Source organism: Penicillium malachiteum (genome assembly GCF_028827825.1).
Source record: "Penicillium malachiteum strain IBT 17515 chromosome Unknown utg000001l:1.0-8184562.0:1.0-8186909.0, whole genome shotgun sequence".
In the NCBI taxonomy this organism is placed as follows: Eukaryota; Fungi; Ascomycota; class Eurotiomycetes; order Eurotiales; family Aspergillaceae; genus Penicillium; species Penicillium malachiteum.
The window spans coordinates 7,746,591-7,768,004 of NW_026643094.1; the positions used below are offsets into that span (position 1 = coordinate 7,746,591).

The 21,414-nt window shown below is 47.1% G+C and overlaps 8 protein-coding genes across 8 annotated transcripts; 4 read left to right on the forward strand and 4 right to left on the reverse strand.

Moving 5' to 3' along the window:
• Nucleotides 1-166: 166 nt before the first annotated feature.
• Nucleotides 167-1,728, reverse strand: N7483_002853 (SF3a splicing factor complex subunit PRP9; the record flags this gene model as incomplete). The annotated part of the gene is made up of 2 exons (XM_057086290.1): nucleotides 167-1,570; nucleotides 1,639-1,728. 2 exons carry the CDS (start codon nucleotides 1,726-1,728, stop codon nucleotides 167-169), a joined length of 1,494 nt encoding a protein of 497 aa, XP_056952439.1.
• Nucleotides 1,729-1,969: 241 nt separating this feature from the next.
• On the forward strand, nucleotides 1,970-3,344 carry N7483_002854 (ATP-dependent RNA helicase eIF4A; the record flags this gene model as incomplete). Its single annotated transcript, XM_057086291.1, has 4 exons — nucleotides 1,970-2,000; nucleotides 2,058-2,312; nucleotides 2,372-3,265; nucleotides 3,325-3,344. 4 exons carry the CDS (start codon nucleotides 1,970-1,972, stop codon nucleotides 3,342-3,344), a joined length of 1,200 nt encoding a protein of 399 aa, XP_056952440.1.
• A 1,168-nt stretch (nucleotides 3,345-4,512) lies between these two features.
• Nucleotides 4,513-6,623, reverse strand: N7483_002855 (WD40 repeat domain-containing protein; the record flags this gene model as incomplete). The annotated part of the gene is made up of 6 exons (XM_057086292.1): nucleotides 4,513-4,645; nucleotides 4,698-4,845; nucleotides 4,904-5,384; nucleotides 5,449-5,852; nucleotides 5,906-6,000; nucleotides 6,058-6,623. 6 exons carry the CDS (start codon nucleotides 6,621-6,623, stop codon nucleotides 4,513-4,515), a joined length of 1,827 nt encoding a protein of 608 aa, XP_056952441.1.
• Nucleotides 6,624-9,530: 2,907 nt separating this feature from the next.
• N7483_002856 (H(+)-transporting V1 sector ATPase subunit A) lies at nucleotides 9,531-11,756 on the forward strand (the record flags this gene model as incomplete). The annotated part of the gene is made up of 4 exons (XM_057086293.1): nucleotides 9,531-9,821; nucleotides 9,890-9,974; nucleotides 10,067-10,734; nucleotides 10,803-11,756. The coding sequence occupies 4 exons, from the start codon at nucleotides 9,531-9,533 to the stop codon at nucleotides 11,754-11,756; spliced, it is 1,998 nt and encodes a 665-aa protein (XP_056952442.1).
• Nucleotides 11,757-12,337: 581 nt separating this feature from the next.
• On the forward strand, nucleotides 12,338-14,943 carry N7483_002857 (dynamin-like GTPase vpsA; the record flags this gene model as incomplete). The annotated part of the gene is made up of 8 exons (XM_057086294.1): nucleotides 12,338-12,363; nucleotides 12,429-12,498; nucleotides 12,585-12,679; nucleotides 12,805-13,546; nucleotides 13,627-14,268; nucleotides 14,325-14,583; nucleotides 14,639-14,723; nucleotides 14,775-14,943. 8 exons carry the CDS (start codon nucleotides 12,338-12,340, stop codon nucleotides 14,941-14,943), a joined length of 2,088 nt encoding a protein of 695 aa, XP_056952443.1.
• Nucleotides 14,944-15,880: 937 nt separating this feature from the next.
• Nucleotides 15,881-16,389, forward strand: N7483_002858 (uncharacterized protein; the record flags this gene model as incomplete). Its single annotated transcript, XM_057086295.1, has 2 exons — nucleotides 15,881-16,146; nucleotides 16,224-16,389. 2 exons carry the CDS (start codon nucleotides 15,881-15,883, stop codon nucleotides 16,387-16,389), a joined length of 432 nt encoding a protein of 143 aa, XP_056952444.1.
• Nucleotides 16,390-17,416: 1,027 nt separating this feature from the next.
• Nucleotides 17,417-18,541, reverse strand: N7483_002859 (carbon-nitrogen hydrolase family protein; the record flags this gene model as incomplete). The annotated part of the gene is made up of 4 exons (XM_057086296.1): nucleotides 17,417-17,748; nucleotides 17,812-18,215; nucleotides 18,318-18,406; nucleotides 18,500-18,541. 4 exons carry the CDS (start codon nucleotides 18,539-18,541, stop codon nucleotides 17,417-17,419), a joined length of 867 nt encoding a protein of 288 aa, XP_056952445.1.
• Nucleotides 18,542-21,163: 2,622 nt separating this feature from the next.
• Nucleotides 21,164-21,379, reverse strand: N7483_002860 (uncharacterized protein; the record flags this gene model as incomplete). The annotated part of the gene is made up of 1 exon (XM_057086297.1): nucleotides 21,164-21,379. One exon carries the CDS (start codon nucleotides 21,377-21,379, stop codon nucleotides 21,164-21,166), a length of 216 nt encoding a protein of 71 aa, XP_056952446.1.
• Between the last annotated feature and the right edge of the window lie 35 nt (nucleotides 21,380-21,414).

The following is a 21,414-nucleotide window of genomic DNA, read 5'->3' on the forward strand; positions in this document are numbered from 1 at the left end:
GTGAGGGTGATATAATTGATGAATGAAATCATATTGGGGTAGACCAATGATAATACAACAGTTTTCAGAACAATTAAAAGAGCCTTGCCATTCGCCTAACACCAAGCTTTTGTATGAGCGTTTCCCCGTTCCAAATGAAAACATGAGAATAGTGAAATTCTGTCCATTAGAGAATGCCTTGCTTCTGGAGATCATAGTAGACTCTCTCTGGCATGACATTACCCTCAGCATCCTCCATCTGCACAACGTTATCCCGTGAGTCGCGTTCCCTCTTGCGGTCTTGCTCCAATTTCTCCCAAAGACGCATGGCCTGGTCGATGCGAGTGATTTCACGGAAGAGGTTAGTGTTGGAGGTAATTCCCAAACACTTCAGTCCGTAAATGTGAGTGGCTTCTCCGAAATGCTTATCGAATGCCCGACGACCCATATACACATAGTTTCCGCAAATCTCACACGGGTACTCGACTCCCAACCCGTGTAATTTATAAAGCCAGTAGGGGATGGGCTTTCCGTCCCATCCAAGAGGCACATTCAGCGGGTTCGAAATTCTCTCGTCATCATCATCAGACTCTTCACCCGCACGACCCTCACCACGACTCTCATGCTCAGCCATCAAATCCTCCCAATCTGTTCGGCGCTCACGCTCTGTTAGGCCTTGTCGGCGGACGACATCGTGTCTGGTAGCTTCTCGTTCGTCCTTAAGTATGTCTGTTAAGCAGCGCACGCGGTGCTCTCGTCCAGCGACAGCGCGCTCCTTCAAATCCTTTGCGAGAGAAGATGATTGGTTTGTAGATGGTTGAGGAGCCGGAGTCGTTGTGCCAGAAGCCTTTTTGGCCTCTGCGGCTCGGATGTGCTTCTTGCCGGTCAAATGGTTTCGGTAGACGTTCTCGTTTGTGAACTCCTTCTCGCAGTCTGAGCACCACAATCCTTCGCCTGAACCTGCTGCTGTGCTCTTGCTGCCCTGCTCCTCTGTCCACCCAGGAACCTCCTTTGCTTCCCATTGCTTGTCGAATTCCTCATCAAAAGTAGCGACCAGTGCATCGAAGTCCTCCAGGGGCTTGACTCGCTTGTAGAATCCTTCTAGGTAGGTAGCCAACTCGGTGACATAGCGGAAATACTTATCAGAGACCTTATCTTTTCGCTTGACGTTCATGGCTGGCGGGGTAAAGGTATCGAAAACGCCGAGGTATTCGACATAGTTGAGGCGCTTGATTCCAGGAAGGTTCAGGTACTGCTCGTGAATGGTGGTCAAATCGAAGAATTTCCCGAAACGCTCTTCGCCGGTGAACATATTGTCGATCTCCATGGATTCAACATCTCCAGGTTGACGGGGCTTGTATGCTTGTTCGAGGTTCTCAACTGGTTCATTGGGGTATCGCTTGTGGAAGTCTTTAATTCCTTCGAGTTGCTTGTAGAATTCTTCGAACTGATCGCCTGTTGAGATCGACTGCACCTCTTTCTCACGAAGACCATCCGCATCTTTGTAGATCTCCAACAATCGTTTCGACTGGACCTCGATGCGGTCTAAAAACTTCGCGATCTCATGTTCATTCGCTAAACGTTCACGGAGCTATATTTTCCAAGCACAGTTTATTAGTATACCAATACTCCAGTTTATCAGTAGAAGGCGGAACTTACAGTTCGAGGTTGTTCAGCCACGCGATCGGCGATGGCTTGCTCCAATCGCTCCAGATCCTCGTGGATAAATCGCTGATCTTCCAGAATCATGATTAATATGCGACCGCAAATCTGCGTATTAAACGGTCGGCACGTAGAAAAGTGGACGTTAAAATCAGTCGCGGTAGGAAGAGAAGAAGTTCGCGGATCCCAAGCTGAAGCTTTGAAGGCAGTCATGTGACTCGACCGCCTCGATCGCAAAAAGTTGAACTCTCACTTCTACCTGACGTACTTCAATACCCCAGACTTTTGCTTTACCCTTTGGTAAACTCTTGATACCTCCATTTTCATCATGGCGGAAGGAATCGACAGACGCGCTGAAGGTATGCGCCCTTTCCCAGAGACGTGGAGAAATGAACTGTTCTAACAAATGGTCCCAGAGCGCATGGAGTTTAACACCTCCAAGGAGGTCACTGTGGCCCCGACTTTCGAGGATATGCACCTGAAGGAGAGCCTGCTTCGTGGAATTTACGCCTACGGTTACGAGTCCCCATCGGCTGTCCAGTCGCGTGCCATTGTTCAGATTTGCAAAGGTCGTGATACCATTGCGCAGGCCCAGTCCGGTACTGGTAAAACAGCAACCTTCTCGATTAGTACTCTGCAGGTTATCGATACCGTTGTGCGCGAGACCCAAGGTAGGAATATTTCTTTTCAGCACCAGTGGTTGCTCTGAAACTAATCACTAGATTTATAGCTTTGGTCCTCTCCCCAACTCGCGAACTTGCAACCCAGATTCAGTCCGTCATTATGGCCCTCGGAGATTACATGAACGTTCAATGCCACGCTTGCATTGGTGGAACCAACATCGGTGAAGATATTCGCAAGCTCGACTACGGTCAACACGTCGTTTCTGGAACCCCTGGTCGTGTCGCTGATATGATCCGTCGCCGAAACCTGCGCACCCGTCACATTAAGATGCTCGTCCTTGATGAGGCCGATGAACTGCTCAACCGAGGTTTCCGCGAGCAAATTTACGATGTCTACCGATACCTTCCTCCCGCGACACAGGTTGTCGTTGTCTCGGCTACTCTCCCCTACGATGTGCTGGATATGACTACCAAGTTTATGACAGACCCAGTCCGCGTCCTGGTTAAGCGTGACGAATTGACCCTGGAAGGAATTAAGCAATATTTCATTGCGGTTGAGAAGGAGGAGTGGAAGTTCGATACTCTCTGCGATCTCTACGACACTTTGACGATCACCCAAGCTGTGATCTTCTGTAATACTCGCCGAAAGGTCGATTGGTTAACCGACAAGATGCGTGAAGCCAACTTTACTGTGTCTAGTATGCACGGTGAGATGCCTCAGAAGGAGCGTGATAGCATTATGCAGGATTTCCGTCAGGGTAACTCTCGTGTTCTCATCTCTACCGATGTGTGGGCTCGTGGTATCGATGTGCAGCAGGTTTCTCTCGTTATTAACTACGATCTGCCTACCAACCGTGAGAACTACATTCACCGTATCGGTCGATCCGGTCGTTTCGGCCGTAAGGGCGTTGCTATCAACTTTGTCACCAGCGATGACGTTCGCATTCTGCGTGATATTGAGTTGTACTACTCTACTCAGATCGATGAGATGCCTATGAATGGTGAGTCGAACCAAGTTCAATACTTCTGGCTTTATTTTTTACTAATGAAATTTCTACAGTTGCCGATCTGCTCTCATAATTTGCCACGACCATGTACTCAACCCTCGCCTTTCAACGACTCAAATCAATAACATCCTTGTTGCTTACTGCATTTCCCGCACGGCTCTTGCATATTCTGCTTCCTGCAAATTTCCGTTCATTGTGTTCGGTTTCGGAAAATAGGGCTTTCGATTTGTAAATCGATGCAAAGCCAAAATCTCGCGTGGAGGGAAGGGAAAAACAATTTGATTCAGTGAGGAAATGTTGTCTACAGATGATGGTTTTAGTCGCTAACGCCTTGCACCTGTAGAAGCTGCACTCATGATATTACCTATTCTGAACATTGAAATATGGGTGCTTGAGCAATATCTTTATTTCTGTCTATGCTGGACTTTACTCTTTACCCGGTTTACTTTTTTGTGTGTTAGGAGTTACGACTGATGGAATTCAAACAAAATTTGACACTTTTTTTCAAATAATTCAAGAACTATCACGCCTATCTGTGCTACTTTGGACATATAACAGCTTTGGACTGATAAAGTCCCGAAATTAGACTTTATCAGTTATAAATTCGGAGCAGAGGTCCATACTAGTAGTAGATTTCATGCTTACCACTATGCTTCACGAGAGATCAGAAAAAAAAAGATACATTTCCTAATTCAAATTCATGATAACGCCACTAAGCAAAATACCGAACAGACAAATCAATAGCCAAACCCATACAGCGGTATTTAACATGTACCGTGCACAACAAGAAGACCAAAGCTCCCCGAGGATGAATTGGTCGAAAGACGCCTTTCCTGTATTGATGAGATGCTTTCTAAGAAGACTGCTAAGGGGGGTTGTCTGGGATGGATGATAAAGAAGGATGGTAATAGGGTAAGGGGCATGTCATAAAGGATAGATTGAAGCATGAAGGGTGGCGGGCAAGATAAAGGGGAATAGGATAACGAAAGGACATCAAGTAGCAGAAGGGAAAATCAATAAAAGGGGAACGATGTTGAGAGATGGATCTCGGAAAAATAAAATAAGAAAGGCCTGCATAAACCCAGGTTTATCGGTCAAGCCATCCGGAAGAACGTAGCGCCAAGTGCCTTTCTTGATTCGTGGTACAGATAAGTAGCGGGGGATAATTCAAAATGTTGTCGAGTCGTGAAGCCATAATAAATCGAGTAATCATCGGCTGTCGGGAGTGTGGTTTGATGATCTCAAAGGACGTGAGGGGAGGTTGTTCGCAGAGCACTTGTGCGAGGGAAGATGTTTGATGAAGCCCCGCCAATCATACTGAGACCACCGGCATAGCGTAAAGGATCACGGAGGGGATCGCGTTCTCGAGTCCAACTGAAGGTGCTTGTCAATAAAATTTACTTAGAAAAATGGAGAGAGTTCTTACACTCGCACGGCACGGTCATCGCCGGCCGAAGCAAACATCCCAGGATCAGCTGGATTCCATGAAATGGAGTTCACGCAACCCTTCTCGTGCCCCTGCAGGGTTTCAACGAGGTATCCGTTCTCTTTGTGCCAAATATAGACACAAGAATCTTGAAATTTGATTAGCAAGTTTGTACATACTGTTTCAAGTGCAAAAAAAAAACTTACCATCACTTCCGCTAACAACAAAGTTCTCACCGGCACCACCGAAGGTACTGCGAATTACCCAGTCGGCTTGTTTGTGACCCTTAAAGCGCCGGATCACCGCAGTGGTTTCGAGGTCAATAAGGTGGATTTCACCTTGCTTCAGGTTCACAAGCATACTCTTCGAGTCTCGACTGATTGCGAGAGACGTGGGCTTGCTAGACAAGGAGAGGCAGTAGTCCTCTTCGTATGTGCGGAAGTCGAAGACGTGGAGCTTTGAGTCTGTGTCTGCTGCTACCAATCTCCGTCCATCGGGACTGATAGCGCAGTCTTGCACGCGGAATCCACCTTTCCAGACGTGTAGACAGGACCCACGTAAACTCCAGTGACAGATTGGGGAGTTTGGGTCGAAGGAGGACGTAACAAAGGATTCTCCGTCTGGCGCCCAGCCTGCAGCTGTGACTGGCTCAGAATGATGATCCATGGTCAGAATGCAACGGCCAGTCTATATTAAATCAGTCAGTACTAAGTCATTGTCCGATATTGGGAGCGGCATAGGAGATTCTTACCTCGACATTCCAGACTCGGGCCTTTTTGTCTTGGGAGCAAGTGATTAGCTTAGAGTCATCCGGACTCCAGCTGGCAAAAGCGACTCCACTGCCATGATCATGCAACTTGTGAATGATGGAGAAATCGCGCGTATCGTAAATGAGCACCATTTTGTCACTGCCCGCAGTGACCAGTTTGGTTCCATCGTGGGAAAATCCACAATGCCACACCTCATCCGTGTGCTGCGTCAGACTAGCACCAATTTCCAATGGGAAATCACTGCGGTCGCAGGAATGATCTGAATACAGAGAAGGCGGGTGGGCGATATTGTGGTACATGCAATTGTTGATCTGGGCCTGCTTCACTTGGTCTAGCAGGATAGCCAGGCGGTGTTGGGGGATCATGACAGAGGGGGAGATAGATTCTAACGACACATTAGTGAGCTGTATGATTTTTGAAGTCGGTCGAGTCCCTTACTGGAGAGGTGAACTAAGAGTTGTTCTCGAGATGCTTTCACGGAACCATCCCAGCCTGGTTGATCATGGAGTGACTCCGGTGGAGACATGAGCAGACTAAATAGTTGTTAGGTCAGAAACATATACAGCAGTTCGGATGGAGGGGTAACTAACCTGGACAAGGCATGAAGACGCTCGACATCGTAGTTCAGAGGTGTCAGTTCTTGCCTAAGCACAGCGAGTGCAGCAACCAGATCACGTCTCTCTAGGAGTTCCAAGAACTTCTGTTGTCGCAAGTGAAATAGCATTTCGGCCTTGTTTGCATTTTGACCCAACACCAGCATTTCCTCCGATTCCGTCTTTTGTCTCGTCTGCAGAGTATTCCTGGGCGGGAATGAGAGAACCAGAATCCTCTCAGCTTCAGGCCAACGTCCACCCAACACCGCACTTCTGAACGTCGCCACGCCCGACGATTCCAGCTGGTAGCCACTCTCCTCGCTCAACTTTGCGGCCGATTCACCGTACCCCAGCTCATTTAGACTCTGAATCAAGATCCGAGTCACCTCCTCTCGACTATGCCCATAATATGTGGCACTTGCTAGTGCCTTCGTGGTCTCCCTTGAATTCGACTCGGGAGTTGCACCTGCGGTCGCCTGACCCTTCAAATTGGCTTTCCGGGTACTAGATCCGTTGGAAACCTGTGACAGGCCATTCTTGCTCGAGAGCCCATCGGGTCGCATATTGTGCAGGCGCCTGCGCTTGCGAGAAGGGGAACGGTCGTCAGCTTGGCCGGATTGTTCGTGTTCGTCCTGGGCCGCAGCTTCGCCGGGCCTGACGTCTGGTAGGGATGGAGTTCCTGCTGGCGAAGGTGCAGGAGCACGGGTTTGTCTAGGAAGGCGTCGTCGATGGGTTGGAGAAAGGTATTGTGGGGAGGTAGTCCTGACGGGCCTGGCGGGTGGAGGTTGGGGAGTTGCGGAGAAGAGCTGGGTAGATGGGGGGGTCGTCCGGATTCAGGGTATTGGAACCCGTGGACTCGTGGGGCAGAGAAAGCTCAACGTTGTCGGGAGTGGAAGATGGGTGGTTTGGATTGTCAGCCAGGTCGACTGTCTGTTTGAGATCTGCCCGATTCCCTGGTTCTTGTTAAAGAACCAGGTGAGCAGACCAGAAATGGTTAGAGAAACCCCGGAGGATGGAGGTTGTAGCTCCAACAGCAAGGAATAAGCTGCGAGCTTGAGTCGGGAGTGGTGGAGAATCAAGAAGATTTGGTCATATGGTGTTTGGAAAAGGATTTTGAGTCAGGTTCAGAAGCGAAAGATCTTGAGATGTGAACACTTGAGAAAGTTGATTCCCTTACGTTCTCATGTATTGGGCGGAGACGCTTATCGGGCCAGTGATGGGGACGATTTCTCGGGTCACAAGAAAGTCAGTAGCCCGCGTCACGAGATGGACATCAATGCAGATTTCGGGATTTTCTGCTCAATGCGAGTGGGGATGTGAGAGGGTGTGATTTGGAAAAAGAGAGAGTTATCAGCTGAGGTCAAGTTGCAAGAAATTCAAGTCTTTACGTGTTTTCTCGGCGATTAGTCGTTATGGACCAGCTGTTACCATATTGAGGAAATGGAGGCTACGTTGTAAAACGATTTTACATCGCGGCCTATTATTTAATATGGGCATGACTAGTGTTCTATAAGGACTATTATTGGTCCTCTTGGTTTCAGAAGTATCTCGAGTTTTATAGTTGTAGTTGTAGATCATCGCAGGTCGGTTCTGGATCTACTAGTATACTATATAGTATGTAGTATAAGGGACTCGGGAGAGTCAACAGCTCTTTTACTTTTCATTTCCCCCTTCAACTGTTGATAACTGGCACATCTCATAAGAGTTTAATCAAGCTTGATATTGAGACGAAAGCCTGGAGGTCACGAGCCATGACTGTACCCTAAGGGGTTCTACTTCAACATTGAAGTTCTCATACTGAACACATTCAACAAAAAAGAGTGGTTCATCTTCTCCACTGACGACATCATGATGCCTCTGGTACTACAGGTATTCAATCACATATAAAGAAGAGAGAGGATCTCTTTCTTTCTAGCAGCATAATATTTTCCAACAAAAATCTTCAAGTTTGATCTTACCCTCAAGCTATCTCTATACCACTTTTAACGCTTCTGTTCACACATCATGGGTTGTGGCTGTGGATCCAATTGCTCCTGTACCGGTGCTCAGGGCTGCACTTGCACCAGTGGTAACTGTTCCTGCAAGGGATGCGGAGTATGTTGAACCGAAATAGTCTCAGAGAATCTAATTCAGCTGACTATGAGAGAATAGAAATAAATTCCTTGTGATTTCAGTCAAGTTGTTCAGTGGAATCCGTATAGGATGGAGACCAGCGGACCACCATCCATGCTGACCCGGCTCGGTTTCAGTTCAACTCTTTTGAAAATGTGAGATTATTTTCTGTCGCTATGTCAATTCTTTATATCCCATGTAATAGTCAAAGAATGATACTTTTGTTATAACTGTCAGTGATACTATGTAGTCGTATTCGTGAGTTTCCGCTAGGCTTGAGGTAGTAGCATTTTAAGATGTCAACGTCATTACCTAGGAACTATTGGAGTTTTATCACTAATTAGGACGCTTTGTCCATGTAGTCATATTAATATCAAGCCTGCACACCTGGGCATGTGTGCAGTATCCAGTATTTTTAAACCTGTCACTATTCCTGAAGGTCATTCGGAAACGCCACAATGCTGCTTCCCGCTTTGAAACCGGAATAGCATTGATATACCTACAGTAGTACCTAGTAGCTATCAAGATTGGACTCAGGATACTCAAAATGTCCGAAAGTTACCCAAGTAGCTTAAATTAGAAGTCTCATCCCTAGTAATAATAAGACAAAATTATTGAAATATGCAAGATAATCAAGCATGGCTGATTTCAAAGCTGCCCGTTTGGTGGTAGCACGGACTCTGAACACCTCAAGGCTAGACCAGTTGACACTATATGCATAAGACTTGGAATATTAACCATACCATGAGGGAAACATTCAATATTTTAATTTATCAAAGTGCGAATTCCAAGTCATTCATATTGCCAGAGAATAGAACAGACAATAGGGAAATTCCAATAGCCATCTGCTTCTGTTCTCAGGGAGCAGAGTAGACATGTGCGATACTATGCATGTTATGCAGCGCTATCGAGTGTCAACCCAAAATAGTCTGCAAAGCATCACATACATCAATTATTGAACTAAACAGATACAGTGGATCACAAAGAAAATATTTGAATAAAAAGAAATACAAACAAGTCGAACCTTCAAACCCTGATACTACAATTTGATACCAATTCCTTTGCAATCTTCAGCTTGTGGTCATCTCAAGCTGGAAAACACGCATCAAATTCCTCCAGTGATGATGAAATATCAAACTGAACTTCTTAACCTGCATTGATAGTTCAATTAGGAGATACATCGGAGCCTGGAAAGCGCCAATCCCGCTGAACAATGAGAGAGGATTGGATGACAGTGTTTAGGGGACTCCACGAGCTCAGCGCCCTAGTCAATCCATTGACTGTGTCAGCTCCCCAGGAAGACAATCGACCCAGATCTCTATGAATTCCCTCACTTATTCCCTATCCCATTTGAGCGAATGTTAGGTCTAGGGAGACCTCGATTGAAGACCCGGCCATCCTTACTCACTCTGATTAGCAGAGGTGAGCTTGAGCGTGCGCCATCACCTCCACCGCCCGAGCTCCCACCGCTTCCAGACTCACCCACTCTAACCAACTCGACCACATCCACCTCCCCAGTCTCCTCCTCAGTCCCAACAAAGACCTCCACGATGGCTTCGGCAGAGCAAAAGGAGCATGGCGCAATCTTCTCGGTCTCCGGACCTGTCGTTGTGGCCGAACATATGATCGGTTGTGCCATGTACGAGTTGGTAAGACCTCCCCGAAGCTCCCACCCCCGGACCCCGAAACAATGCTGATCATGAGCGTTCTCATTTAGTGTCACGTTGGTCACGATTTGCTGGTCGGTGAAGTTATTCGAATTGATGGAGATAAAGCTACAATTCAGGTTTACGAGGAAACTGGTACGATTCCGTCTCTGGGCCACGTATACCCCCGGTTGCCCCCCCGATTACCCTCAATGCCATTGCTAACAGATGATTTTCCTGCACAACAGCTGGTTTGACAGTTGGTGACCCTGTTACCCGAACGGGCAAGCCCCTCTCTGTTGAGCTCGGTCCCGGTTTGATGGAAACAATTTACGATGGAATTCAACGACCCCTCAAAGCCATCTCCGATAAGTCGGGGAGCATTTACATTCCCCGTGGTATCGCCGTCAATGCGCTGGACCGTGAGAAGAAGTGGGAGTACAAGCCCACTAGCTTCAAGGTCGGCGACCACATCACCGGTGGTGACGTCTGGGGTACCGTCTTTGAGAACAGTCTGGTGAACGACCACAAGATCCTCCTCCCCCCACGTGCTCGGGGTACCATTACCCGCATAGCTGCCGCCGGTAGCTACACCGTCGAGGAGAAGTTGCTGGAGGTCGAGTTCGAAGGAAAGAAGACCGAGTTCGGCATGATGCAGACCTGGCCTGTTCGTGTGCCCCGTCCCGTTAGCGACAAGCTCTCCGCCGATGCGCCGTTCATTGTCGGTCAGCGTGTGCTGGACGCTCTCTTCCCCAGTGTCCAGGGTGGTACCGTCTGTATTCCTGGTGCTTTCGGATGTGGAAAGACTGTCATTTCTCAGTCTGTCTCCAAGTTCTCGAACAGTGATATCATTGTTTATGTTGGTTGCGGTGAGCGTGGTAACGAGATGGCTGAAGTTCTGATGGATTTCCCCGAGGTAAGCCACCCCTAGGAAAATGCTATGCTGGCTGTTCGTCTTTACTGACACATTAATTCTACTCTTAGCTCTCTATTACCATCGACGGTCGTAAGGAGCCTATCATGAAGCGTACTTGCCTGATTGCCAACACCTCCAACATGCCTGTGGCTGCTCGTGAGGCCTCCATTTACACCGGTATCACCATTGCCGAATACTTCCGTGACCAGGGCAAGAATGTGGCTATGATGGCTGATTCCAGTTCTCGTTGGGCCGAGGCTTTGCGTGAGATTTCTGGTCGTCTGGGTGAGATGCCCGCTGACCAGGGTTTCCCTGCTTACCTGGGTGCTAAGCTCGCCTCCTTCTACGAGCGTGCTGGTAAGACCAGCTCCCTCGGTAGCCCCGAGCGTGTAGGCAGTGTCAGCATTGTCGGTGCTGTCTCACCGCCCGGTGGTGATTTCTCTGATCCCGTTACCAGCAGTACCCTGGGTATTGTCCAGGTTTTCTGGGGTCTTGATAAGAAGCTTGCTCAACGTAAGCATTTCCCTTCGGTCAACACTTCTATCTCCTACAGCAAGTACAACACTGTTCTGGATAAGTTCTACGAGAAGAACAACCCCGACTTCCCTCGCCTGCGTGATCAGATCCGTGAGTTGCTGTCCAAGTCTGAGGATCTTGACCAGGTTGTGCAGTTGGTCGGTAAGGCAGCTCTGGGTGACGGAGACAAGATTACTTTGGACGTCGCTGCTATGCTGAAGGAAGACTTCCTCCAGCAGAACGGTTACAGTGACTACGATCAGTTCTGCCCTCTGTGGAAGACTGAGTACATGATGAAGGCCTTCATGGGTTACCATGATGAGGCTCAAAAGGCTGTTGCCCAAGGCCAGCAGTGGAGCAAGGTCCGTGAGGCCACCAGCGATATCCAGAACTCTCTCCGGAACATGAAGTTCGAGGTTCCCACCGATGAGGAGGAGGTCTCTGGCAAGTATGAGAAGATCTTGCAGTCCATGTCTGATCGATTTGCCTCTGTCTCTGATGAGTAGACGGTATCATTTTACACTTTGCATCTTAAGTTTGTATTTTTTTTTCTCCCTCGCTTTTCATCAGCACATTACCCTGTAGTTATGTTCAAACAATTTTCTTCATTAGGGCAAATTTGTTTTTCTTGTTGCTATAGAAAGATCCAATCCAGAATTAGCAGTTTAGCACTGAATTCAATTTCTTTTGATATACTATATGATCTTTCAAATTTTTGGAAATAATTTAACTATCTGAATGCACATCTGATTCATGGATTCTATCTGTACCTTCTCAGGTGTCCATCATAAATAGTTCAGACTTAAAAAAGAAATCGAATCTGATCTTAATTGTTGATGCCTAGTACCAGATGACTCTCTACCTAACGGATACCTTACTATGTGATAAGCCCAGACCCGCACATGTGCATACACTGTGGCCTATTGACCCGCCACTCATCACCGCCTTTGCTCTCACACACCAACAAACAACATTTGACCTCTGCCGCCTCTTACACCACGAGGCTCTGATTGCTTTACCTCTTGAGTTCCTATTTCAAAGGAAATAAACTTGAAATTCTTCCGTCCCGCTTTACATATCGCCAACCATGGCAAGCCCGACCACCGGCTACTCGTTCGTCTCTCCCGGCTCCCCCTGTCCTCTCTACTCCGATGCGGTCTAGTTAACCTCGTGCGCAGCATAAATGTTAATGACCCTAGCTTGATTTCGCTGGTCAACAAGCTCCAGGATGTGTTCTCTACCGTCGGTGTAAGTAGCCTTGCGCTCCAATCTACAATTTACACAACCCCTAGTCTCCGCGCCAGAAGACTGACACCGCCGCTATATGGTTTTAGGTGCACAACCCGATCGATCTGCCGCAGATTGCCGTTGTTGGATCGCAGTCCAGTGGAAAGAGTTCAGTACTAGAGAATATTGTTGGCCGTGATTTGTATGTGTTGTAACCCTGCTCGAGGGTGGAATTTTGTCCTGGCAGCTGCCCACTGCGGTGCGGTGGCGGGGCCTCTTCCGCCGGCGTCGTCAGCCATTGCTAATTACCTACCTTGTCACATATAGCTTGCCTCGTGGATCAGGAATTGTCACCCGCAGACCTCTTATCCTTCAATTGATTAACAAGCCCGCGTCCAACCAACCGAACGGCGACATCAAGTTGGAAACGACGGACAGTGCGTCCAATATCGATGAATACGGTGAATTCCTACACCTTCCCGGCGAGAAGTTCTTCGATTTCAACAAGATCCGCGATGAAATTGTTCGCGAGACAGAGTCCAAGGTCGGCAAGAATGCCGGAATCTCGCCCATTCCCATTAACCTGCGCATCTACTCGCCGAATGTCCTTACCCTGACCCTGGTCGATCTGCCTGGTCTGACCAAGGTTCCCGTGGGTGACCAGCCCAAGGATATTGAGCGCCAAATCAAGGATATGGTTCTCAAGTACATCAGCAAGCCCAACGCAATTATCTTGGCTGTCACCTCAGCCAACCAGGATTTGGCCAACTCCGACGGTTTGAAGCTGGCACGCGAGGTGGACCCAGAGGGACAGCGCACCATCGGTGTTCTGAGTAAGGTCGATCTTATGGATGAAGGTACCGACGTGGTGGATATTCTCGCTGGACGGATTATCCCCTTGCGTCTGGGTTATGTCCCCGTCGTCAACCGTGGTCAACGTGATATCGAGAACAAGAAGCCCATTGCTGCGGCTCTGGAAAACGAGAAGAACTTCTTTGAGAATCACAAGGCGTACCGAAACAAAGCCTCTTACTGCGGAACTCCTTATCTGGCTCGCAAGTTGAACCTGGTAAGCTTTGAAATAATATTTCTGGCAGTGCGATCAGAGTATAGAAATCCAGTACTAACAACACCTTTTTTTATTTTCAGATCCTCATGATGCACATTAAGCAGACCCTGCCTGATATCAAGGGTCGCATTTCCTCCTCTCTTCAGAAGTACACTGCCGAGCTCTCATCACTCGGCGACTCGATGCTTGGCAACAGCGCGAACATTATTCTCAACATTATCACCGAGTTCAGCAACGAGTACCGTACTGTCCTGGAGGGTAACAACCAGGAGCTTTCTAGCATTGAGCTGTCTGGTGGTGCTCGTATTAGCTTTGTCTTCCATGAGCTCTACTCCAACGGTGTCAAGGCCGTTGATCCATTCGACCACGTCAAGGATATCGATATCCGCACCATTCTTTACAACTCATCTGGTTCATCACCCGCTCTCTTTGTTGGCACCACTGCCTTCGAGTTGATCGTTAAGCAGCAGATCAAGCGTCTGGAGGAGCCCAGCTTGAAGTGTATCTCGCTCGTCTATGACGAGCTGGTTCGCATCCTCGGTCAATTGCTGACCAAGCAGCTTTTCCGTCGTTATCCTATGCTGAAGGAGAAGTTCCACGGTGTCGTGATTGCCTTCTTCAAGAAGTGCATGGAGCCTACCAACAAGCTGGTCAAGGACTTGATTGCCATGGAAGCTACCTACATCAACACTGGCCACCCCGACTTTCTCAATGGACACCGCGTAAGATCTAAATTTCATACTCTACAGACTCCGGACTTGAGCTGACTTATTTCTAGGCTATGACTCTTGTGAACGAGCGCCAGCAAGCCGCCAAGCCCACTCAGGTGGACCCTAAGACCGGCAAGCCCCTCCCGGCTCGCGCTCAGAGTCCCTCTCTGGATACCACCGGAGAGTCTCCCAACGGCAGCGGATTCTTCGGCAGCTTCTGGGCTTCCAAGAATAAGAAGAAGATGGCCGCCATGGAGGCCCCTCCTCCTACCCTCAAGGCCTCTGCCAGCTTGTCCGAGCGGGAAGCCACCGAGGTTGAGGTTATCAGTAAGTTTGAGCATTATCTTTCGCTATGTTTATTCGGTACTGATACTTATTTTAGAACTTCTCATCACTTCTTACTTTAACATTGTGAAGCGTACAATGATTGACATGGTTCCCAAGGCCGTTATGTACACTTTGGTTCAGTATGTTCTCCTTCATATGCCTCGTTATTTCTCTCGCTAATAGTTATGTAGATTCACCAAGGAGTCCATGCAGGCCGAGCTGCTCGAGTACATGTACCGCAGCAACGAGCTGGACGATCTTCTGAAGGAGAGCGACTACACCATTCGCCGACGGAAGGAGTGCCAACAGATGGTTGAGAGTCTGTCTCGCGCTAGTGAGATCGTCAGCCAGGTCCAGTAAGGGATCTCTCTTGACCGGAGAGAGGAAAATCACGAGAAGTATCGACTATACGATTGAACTCGTTCGCATTGACAGAGTTGAACATACTTCTCTTTGTGTCTTTGCCAAGAACCCGAGTCCTCTCGACTACATCTCGTACTTCCGCATCATCTCTCCGCTTGCAAAGTTCCTGACCCCATACCGCCCTAGATCCGATTTCTTTTTCTTTCCTTAGAGCGGTTAGTTCTTGGTCTTTATCCTGGTTAGCGGGGGTTTAGGAGATCTGATTCATCTGTTTCCATCCGTGCGTCTTCCGGGAGGAGTAGGATTCATCAGGATTTATCATGCCATGATATCGTTTTTTTTGTTTTTCCTTCTCTCTGAGGCGCTTCCACCGGAGAAGTTTTTATCCCCCATTATTTTCTTCCGCCTTGCTTTCTGTTGCCGAATTTGAGAGCTTGATACCGTTTCCTTGTGTTTTCTTTTCCTCGTTGAGCCTCTCCTAGATCACGACTGTATCAAATAATGATTTGTCTACGCTTGATGGCTTACTTTGTTATACATTGGATGAATAGTACTTTATTACATAAAAGTTGACTGGCATTATTAATATGTATTGGGACTAAACTACCTAATGTCTCGGTAGCCCCCTGTCAGATGGTCTCAACGAATGCCAGTACGGCCAGTGGCATGCCGCTTTGGTGCCACCGGGCAGTCACAAATCTCGTTGGGAATGAAAGGTTAGGCCTCACTCTCGTCCGGAAGACATCCACACCTCGTATTGACGCGGCCAGGCTTCAAGTCCACCGAAGACTAACATCGGGTAATGTGACATACATTGAGTCCTTCCTTGCACATATCACTGGCCAACTCGCAGAAGCTCCATGTCAACAATGTGTAGACCAACATGGGCCATGGGTCTCTTGTGTCGTCGCAATAGAGCCTGAAGCCAACTTTAATGGCGGATGTACTAGGTTTCGCTGGGCCGGCTAGCAACGATACTGTGAATTTGTCTATCAACTCTCTAATACTACAAAACAGCCTACTGTGGCTACCACACCTCAGTCGCGAACAGCGAGGACATCTCAACCACGAAGACCACCCCGATAAGAACACAACCACCATCTTCGGCCACATAAGCACACACGCCTGCCCAACCACCAATAAGTCTTCAGCAAGCACGACAACGATCTTTGACTGGGGAGTGGATTTAACCAATCTCTTGTGGGTATAGTTATTGGGAAGTTTTCTGGGTCAATGCAAGCATCGATGAAACAAGAGTCAATCTCCTAGATTAACAGAGAAGAAGACCAAGCTTCCACGATGAAATGGCTCTCTAACCACGAAAAGCCTTGGCTTATGATTATGGGTAATGCCAGTGGTCACGGTCTTGGTTACACCAGCCATCACTGGTGTTATTCACAATCAAAAGCTAAGGCCTGTCGTGGTTGGGAAGCAATTCCGTGATGGAAGCTTGATCGTCTTCTATACGACCCCGTAGTCTGTTAATCTGAGAGATTGACTCTTGAACTGTGCCAGATCGTTGCTTGTATAGACCAAGAAAACATCTCAATAACAATACCAACAGAAATAGTTTGTTTTGATCCCACGCCTTCATTATACCAACAATGCCAATCGGTTGTTTCGGGCGTCAAAAACCTTGGAACGGTTGTATAAAGGCTGCCGCAAGTAGGAATCGAGGCCTATGATGAACAGTAAGAACTTAGCAGAATTTCCTTCCCTGGATGAGTAGAGATTCCCAGCGAAGCTGTAACCTTTGGAACATATGAACTTACCTTCTCTGATGTTCAAGTTCGTAATATTCTCCAGAATCGGTGTAATCTCAGATGCAGGTGGCTTTTATAAGATGTATTAGACATCAAGGCTGGTGAGCGATACGTTCCATCAAGTATTTACGAACCCAGGCCCACCATCCCAACCTCCCAAGAGAGACGCGAAGAGAAAAAAGGAAAGGGAAAAGAGAAGGTAGCAGGCTGCGATGAAGACGAAGACGACGAGGAGGAGGAGTAGGAGGAAGAGCTGGTGTAGAAACTGAGTCTCATGTACAACAGCGGTATGTATGCTATGAGTGTACTTTGCAATCACATTGTCGACAAAGGAGAATGAGCGTCGTTCTATGGCGTTGACAATAAAATTGGCAAAAGAGTTTGATCCTATGTTGAGTTCTTGGGGTTCATAGTTGGAGGCGACTCCTCCTTCTATGAGACAGCTTCGGGGCTTCTTGGAAAGCACTATGCTGCCATCCGCATTTGAGAAAAATAACTCATCGTTTGTGTTTGTCTAAAAACACTAGGATTCGTATCCTGAGACACGGACGAATCCGCTCCGAAGCCATATCTTTCAGCGTTCTACTGTTCTCAATACCAGTGGCAAATGTTGTCTTCCATTCTTGCATATCTCGGAGCTGCCCAATTTGGGCTTCATTTTGCGTCTTTATTCAAAAACTTTTTTCAACTGATCCTGTGTAACTAAGTTACTGACTTGATGTATGCCGATACACGTAGTGCCACCCTTCCGCTTGAATATCCTCCCGAACCTTGTAATTCCTCTCTGCAATATCCAATAATCCCAAATCCATATCGGCAACAAGAAAACCTTCCTCATTTCCCATCTTCGCTACTGGTCCAACAATCGGTAGGGTCACTTGCGACATACCCAGGAAGTTCTCTGCTGGTCCAGCCGCATTCACGAAGATGATACCACAGGTATTCTCATAGCAGCGTGATGTCAGGGTCGAAGAGAGGAACAAAGCCTCCGATGCGGGATTATGCCGTAATGCATCAGCGGATGCATCGTTTGGAGTCCCTATACGAGTAAGCCACAAAGTCGTGAGACTTGAAAGGAGGTGCAAGGGACCGAAAGACGTACAGAAAGTAGGAATAATAACAATTTCCGCCCCATCAGCAATTAATTCCCGAAATGCCTCAGGAAATGCCAAGTCCCAACAGATGAGCATCCCGATTCGCCCAATTGGCGTATCTATCGCCGCGTGGCTCTCTGATCCCGAAGATACTAGATGTGGGCGCTCAGGGTGCCAGATGTTCTTTTTGCGGTACTTTCCAAGGATAGTCCCATCATTGGAGATGAAGTACGCCGTGTTGTAGAAGAGTGTGCTGTTATTGGCTCCGATTTCCTTTTCGATGATTGTTCCTGGTACCAGACAAATTTTGAGTTCCTTTGCAAGCGACTGGTAGTTTTTGAGGTATTGGGATGATTGCCCAGCTTGTGTGGACCAGAGTTCATCTGTCGGAGCCCAGCCACTTAGATGGTATCTGTTTGAGTCAGATTACCAAGTTTGGATGAATGCAGGGGTGGCAATCTAGCCAAAAGAGCTGGCGTGTTTGTGATTGCCAGTAATTGGGTAAGACACTCACTCAGGGAGAACGGCTAATTCAGCTCCTTGGGATGCTGCTTCCCTGATATAATTGCATGCTGTAGCGTGGTTTTCCTCTATGGCGAGTTCCTGCGTGGAAGTTGGTTAGATAGCTCTCGGAGTAGACATTTGCGTCATAGATTGCGGTATCTGCGTATTGGCTAGAAGTGGGTGGATGTCTACCTTGATATGCCATTGGATGATTGCGACTCGGCGAGTTGACATTTTGATCAATTTGAACCAGCATCACTTCAGGCAATAAGTGAAAGTGACAAAAGGTAAAGAAAGTTCCAATACTGTGTCCCGGTTCTTGATAGTCTCCACAGGGAGTAACGGGGTAACTCCAACAAGTTGGAGAAAGTGGATTCAACCCCACGACAATCACAGTCCTGTAGGGAGTACGTCATGTTCAATAACCTTGGAATTCGATATAAAACGAATTTAAACTGTATACCAGTGCTCTTTCCTGTATGAGGCTCGCATTTCCTTCCAGTGTATTTGATCTGATTTCCGACGCCCAATGACAGCAACCATTTCTCTTCACATCTCATATTTAGGTTATCTTTCAACTGCTCGGTATCTGTTTTTGAGACGTCCAATACTTCCAAGGTTATAAAGACTGGAATGATACTTTTCATAAGTATTTCCCCCGAGAGATGGAAATTCTCCAGCATCGCATAGTCGCTAGGTCTCCCCATCTTCATCTTAGGGGACTTCACTATTGGAATGAAGACTTGTTGTGATCTCAAAGACTAGGCATCCAAGCGCAAAGATCCATGTCGGCCAGAAGCCTGGAGACACGTACCTCAGCCACTATTTACCCCTCCTTAACCACCAGACAACCAGACAAGGCGCATCAACTTGAACATCCGTATCATCGATTTTAAGCATGATATGCTATTTTTGATTCGTGAGTACTTTGCGAAAATTTGAAACTTTTCATCACTAAAAACTTTAAGATTTAGACTAAAAATTTCGATCTGACTCCAGCACTTAATGGATCTCAAATGGAAATTCTCGAACTTTCCCCAGCGGCCGATTTCCTTCGCTGTGAGATCAAACATATGATCCATCCACCAGAAGAGTCTGGAAACCAATCACCTGAGACTCAAGCGGAACTTGTGAATGCCAGTGAAGACGAACAAGGAATAAAGCACTATGGTGGCAGTTCACTCGCAAGGAATCTATACTATCTGAAGAAAGAAATGAATATAGACTCAGTATGTATAATTCAACCACCCATAGGTAAACTTTCATATCTAACCTACCTCTAGAACTGGAGAGGACGTGTTGTGTATTGGTCAAAACCGACGCGACTGGTAAACTCTTTAAAACAGGGCAATATAATCCCTCTATCAAAGGCTATTTATCTCCAGCCAGGTGGATTGTTGAAAGAGGGGAAATATACCACTTTGAAACATGAGCCATGGGCAAGCTCACGTGCAGCTGCAATTTTGATCGTTCCTCCTTTAAGTTCAAGTTCAAGTTCAAGTGCAGCTGTGACTTCAAGAACTGTAACTTTAAGCTTAACTGTGACTTCAAGTTGATGTCTCGCATGTATGCTAGTGCCCAGGTATGTCGATGGGTTTCAGGTTTACCATTCACATCCATCAATGGATACGACTATCTAAGCATAGCCTAGGTAGTAAGGATGACCTTCCAGCATTGAAACTTCAAGTTCAAGTATGAACCATACCTAGTAGTGTAGACCTCTTGTTCTACTTGGGTTACAGTGGGTTTTCGAGTTTTCTCACCGTCTGGTAGAATACTCCCGAGGTCAGAGACCATAGATTTATCAATAGACTATATTTTTCTTTTGTTTATTACCACATCTAAACATACACATGTAAATATATCCCGCTTTATCTTACGTCTACTTTAGATATCTCTCGCTCTAGATATCTGTGAGGTTACCAGTTGCCTATATCTAACTATATAGTAGCTAGTTTTCCCCTCTACGTACTCATATAGGTAGTACTAACCCAGTAGGTAACCATGTAGGTAACCCTGTAGGTACTTATATACAAAGAGATGTCCCGAGGTCAGTCATTATGTATGTGGAACATCCCGAGGTCCCTGTCTGAGAGGATGTGGACACATCTAGCCAAGCACTCGCGTGCTGAGGACATACCTCTCCAAATTTCAAATGGTCGCTACTTCACTGGCAGTGCCGCCGGCGCGCAAAGCGCAGCGTGAAGAATTGTCTGTCCGTTAATTCAAAGTCTAAACTTCCGTGTTAAGGTGTGTTCTCTCTTCATATAACCACAGCTTGGAAATAAATCTGATAATATGACCAACATTTGAATACTTATAAGAATACCTAGAACTACCAGTATGGACTCTGGCGCGTAAATGAGAAGGCTTTAGTTCAGAGAGGCTATCAAGATAAAGAAATGTGGTTTATACCATTATCGATTGGATCATGACCCGGAGCATAGCATCCGGACACATGGCAGTGACCGGCGAAGCGATTTATCCTGGAAAATGCATCCAAGTCCCTACATAGCGTCTTAAAGGTAGATGCGAAATTGGACTGCCTGATTATTTTGATACCACATGTGAATTGTGATCCCTGAGAATATCAATTGATCACTAGTATGACGACAGACTTGGAGTAAACTGATGCTCTTTTTATGTGCATAAATAACGGGCATTTGAACTTGATTGTCGTGCATTTGAACTTGATTGTCGTGCATTTGATCTGATTTCCAATACTATCTCACGACTACAAACATTTCTCTTCTCGTCTCATCTTTAGGTCATGCTTCAACTGCTCGGCATTTGCATACTGAGACGTCCAGCACTTATGAATGACACCTTCGTAAGAATTCCCCTCAAGAGATGGGATCACCCCAGCATTGTATCGGCGATTGACCTCCTCAATTCTTCGTCGGGGATCTCATGGTATGGGCGAAGACCGGTCGTGATCTCAAAGATTAAACATCCAAGTGCAAAGATATCAGTGGCGACGGATCTTGGCGTACTCCATGCCATGCAGTATCGAGTTTCCTCCACTACAAGTGAGGGGAGACCATCGATTGACGACCCACAGAAATCACACATTTTGATTGACATATCATCAGCAACAAGAAAATTCC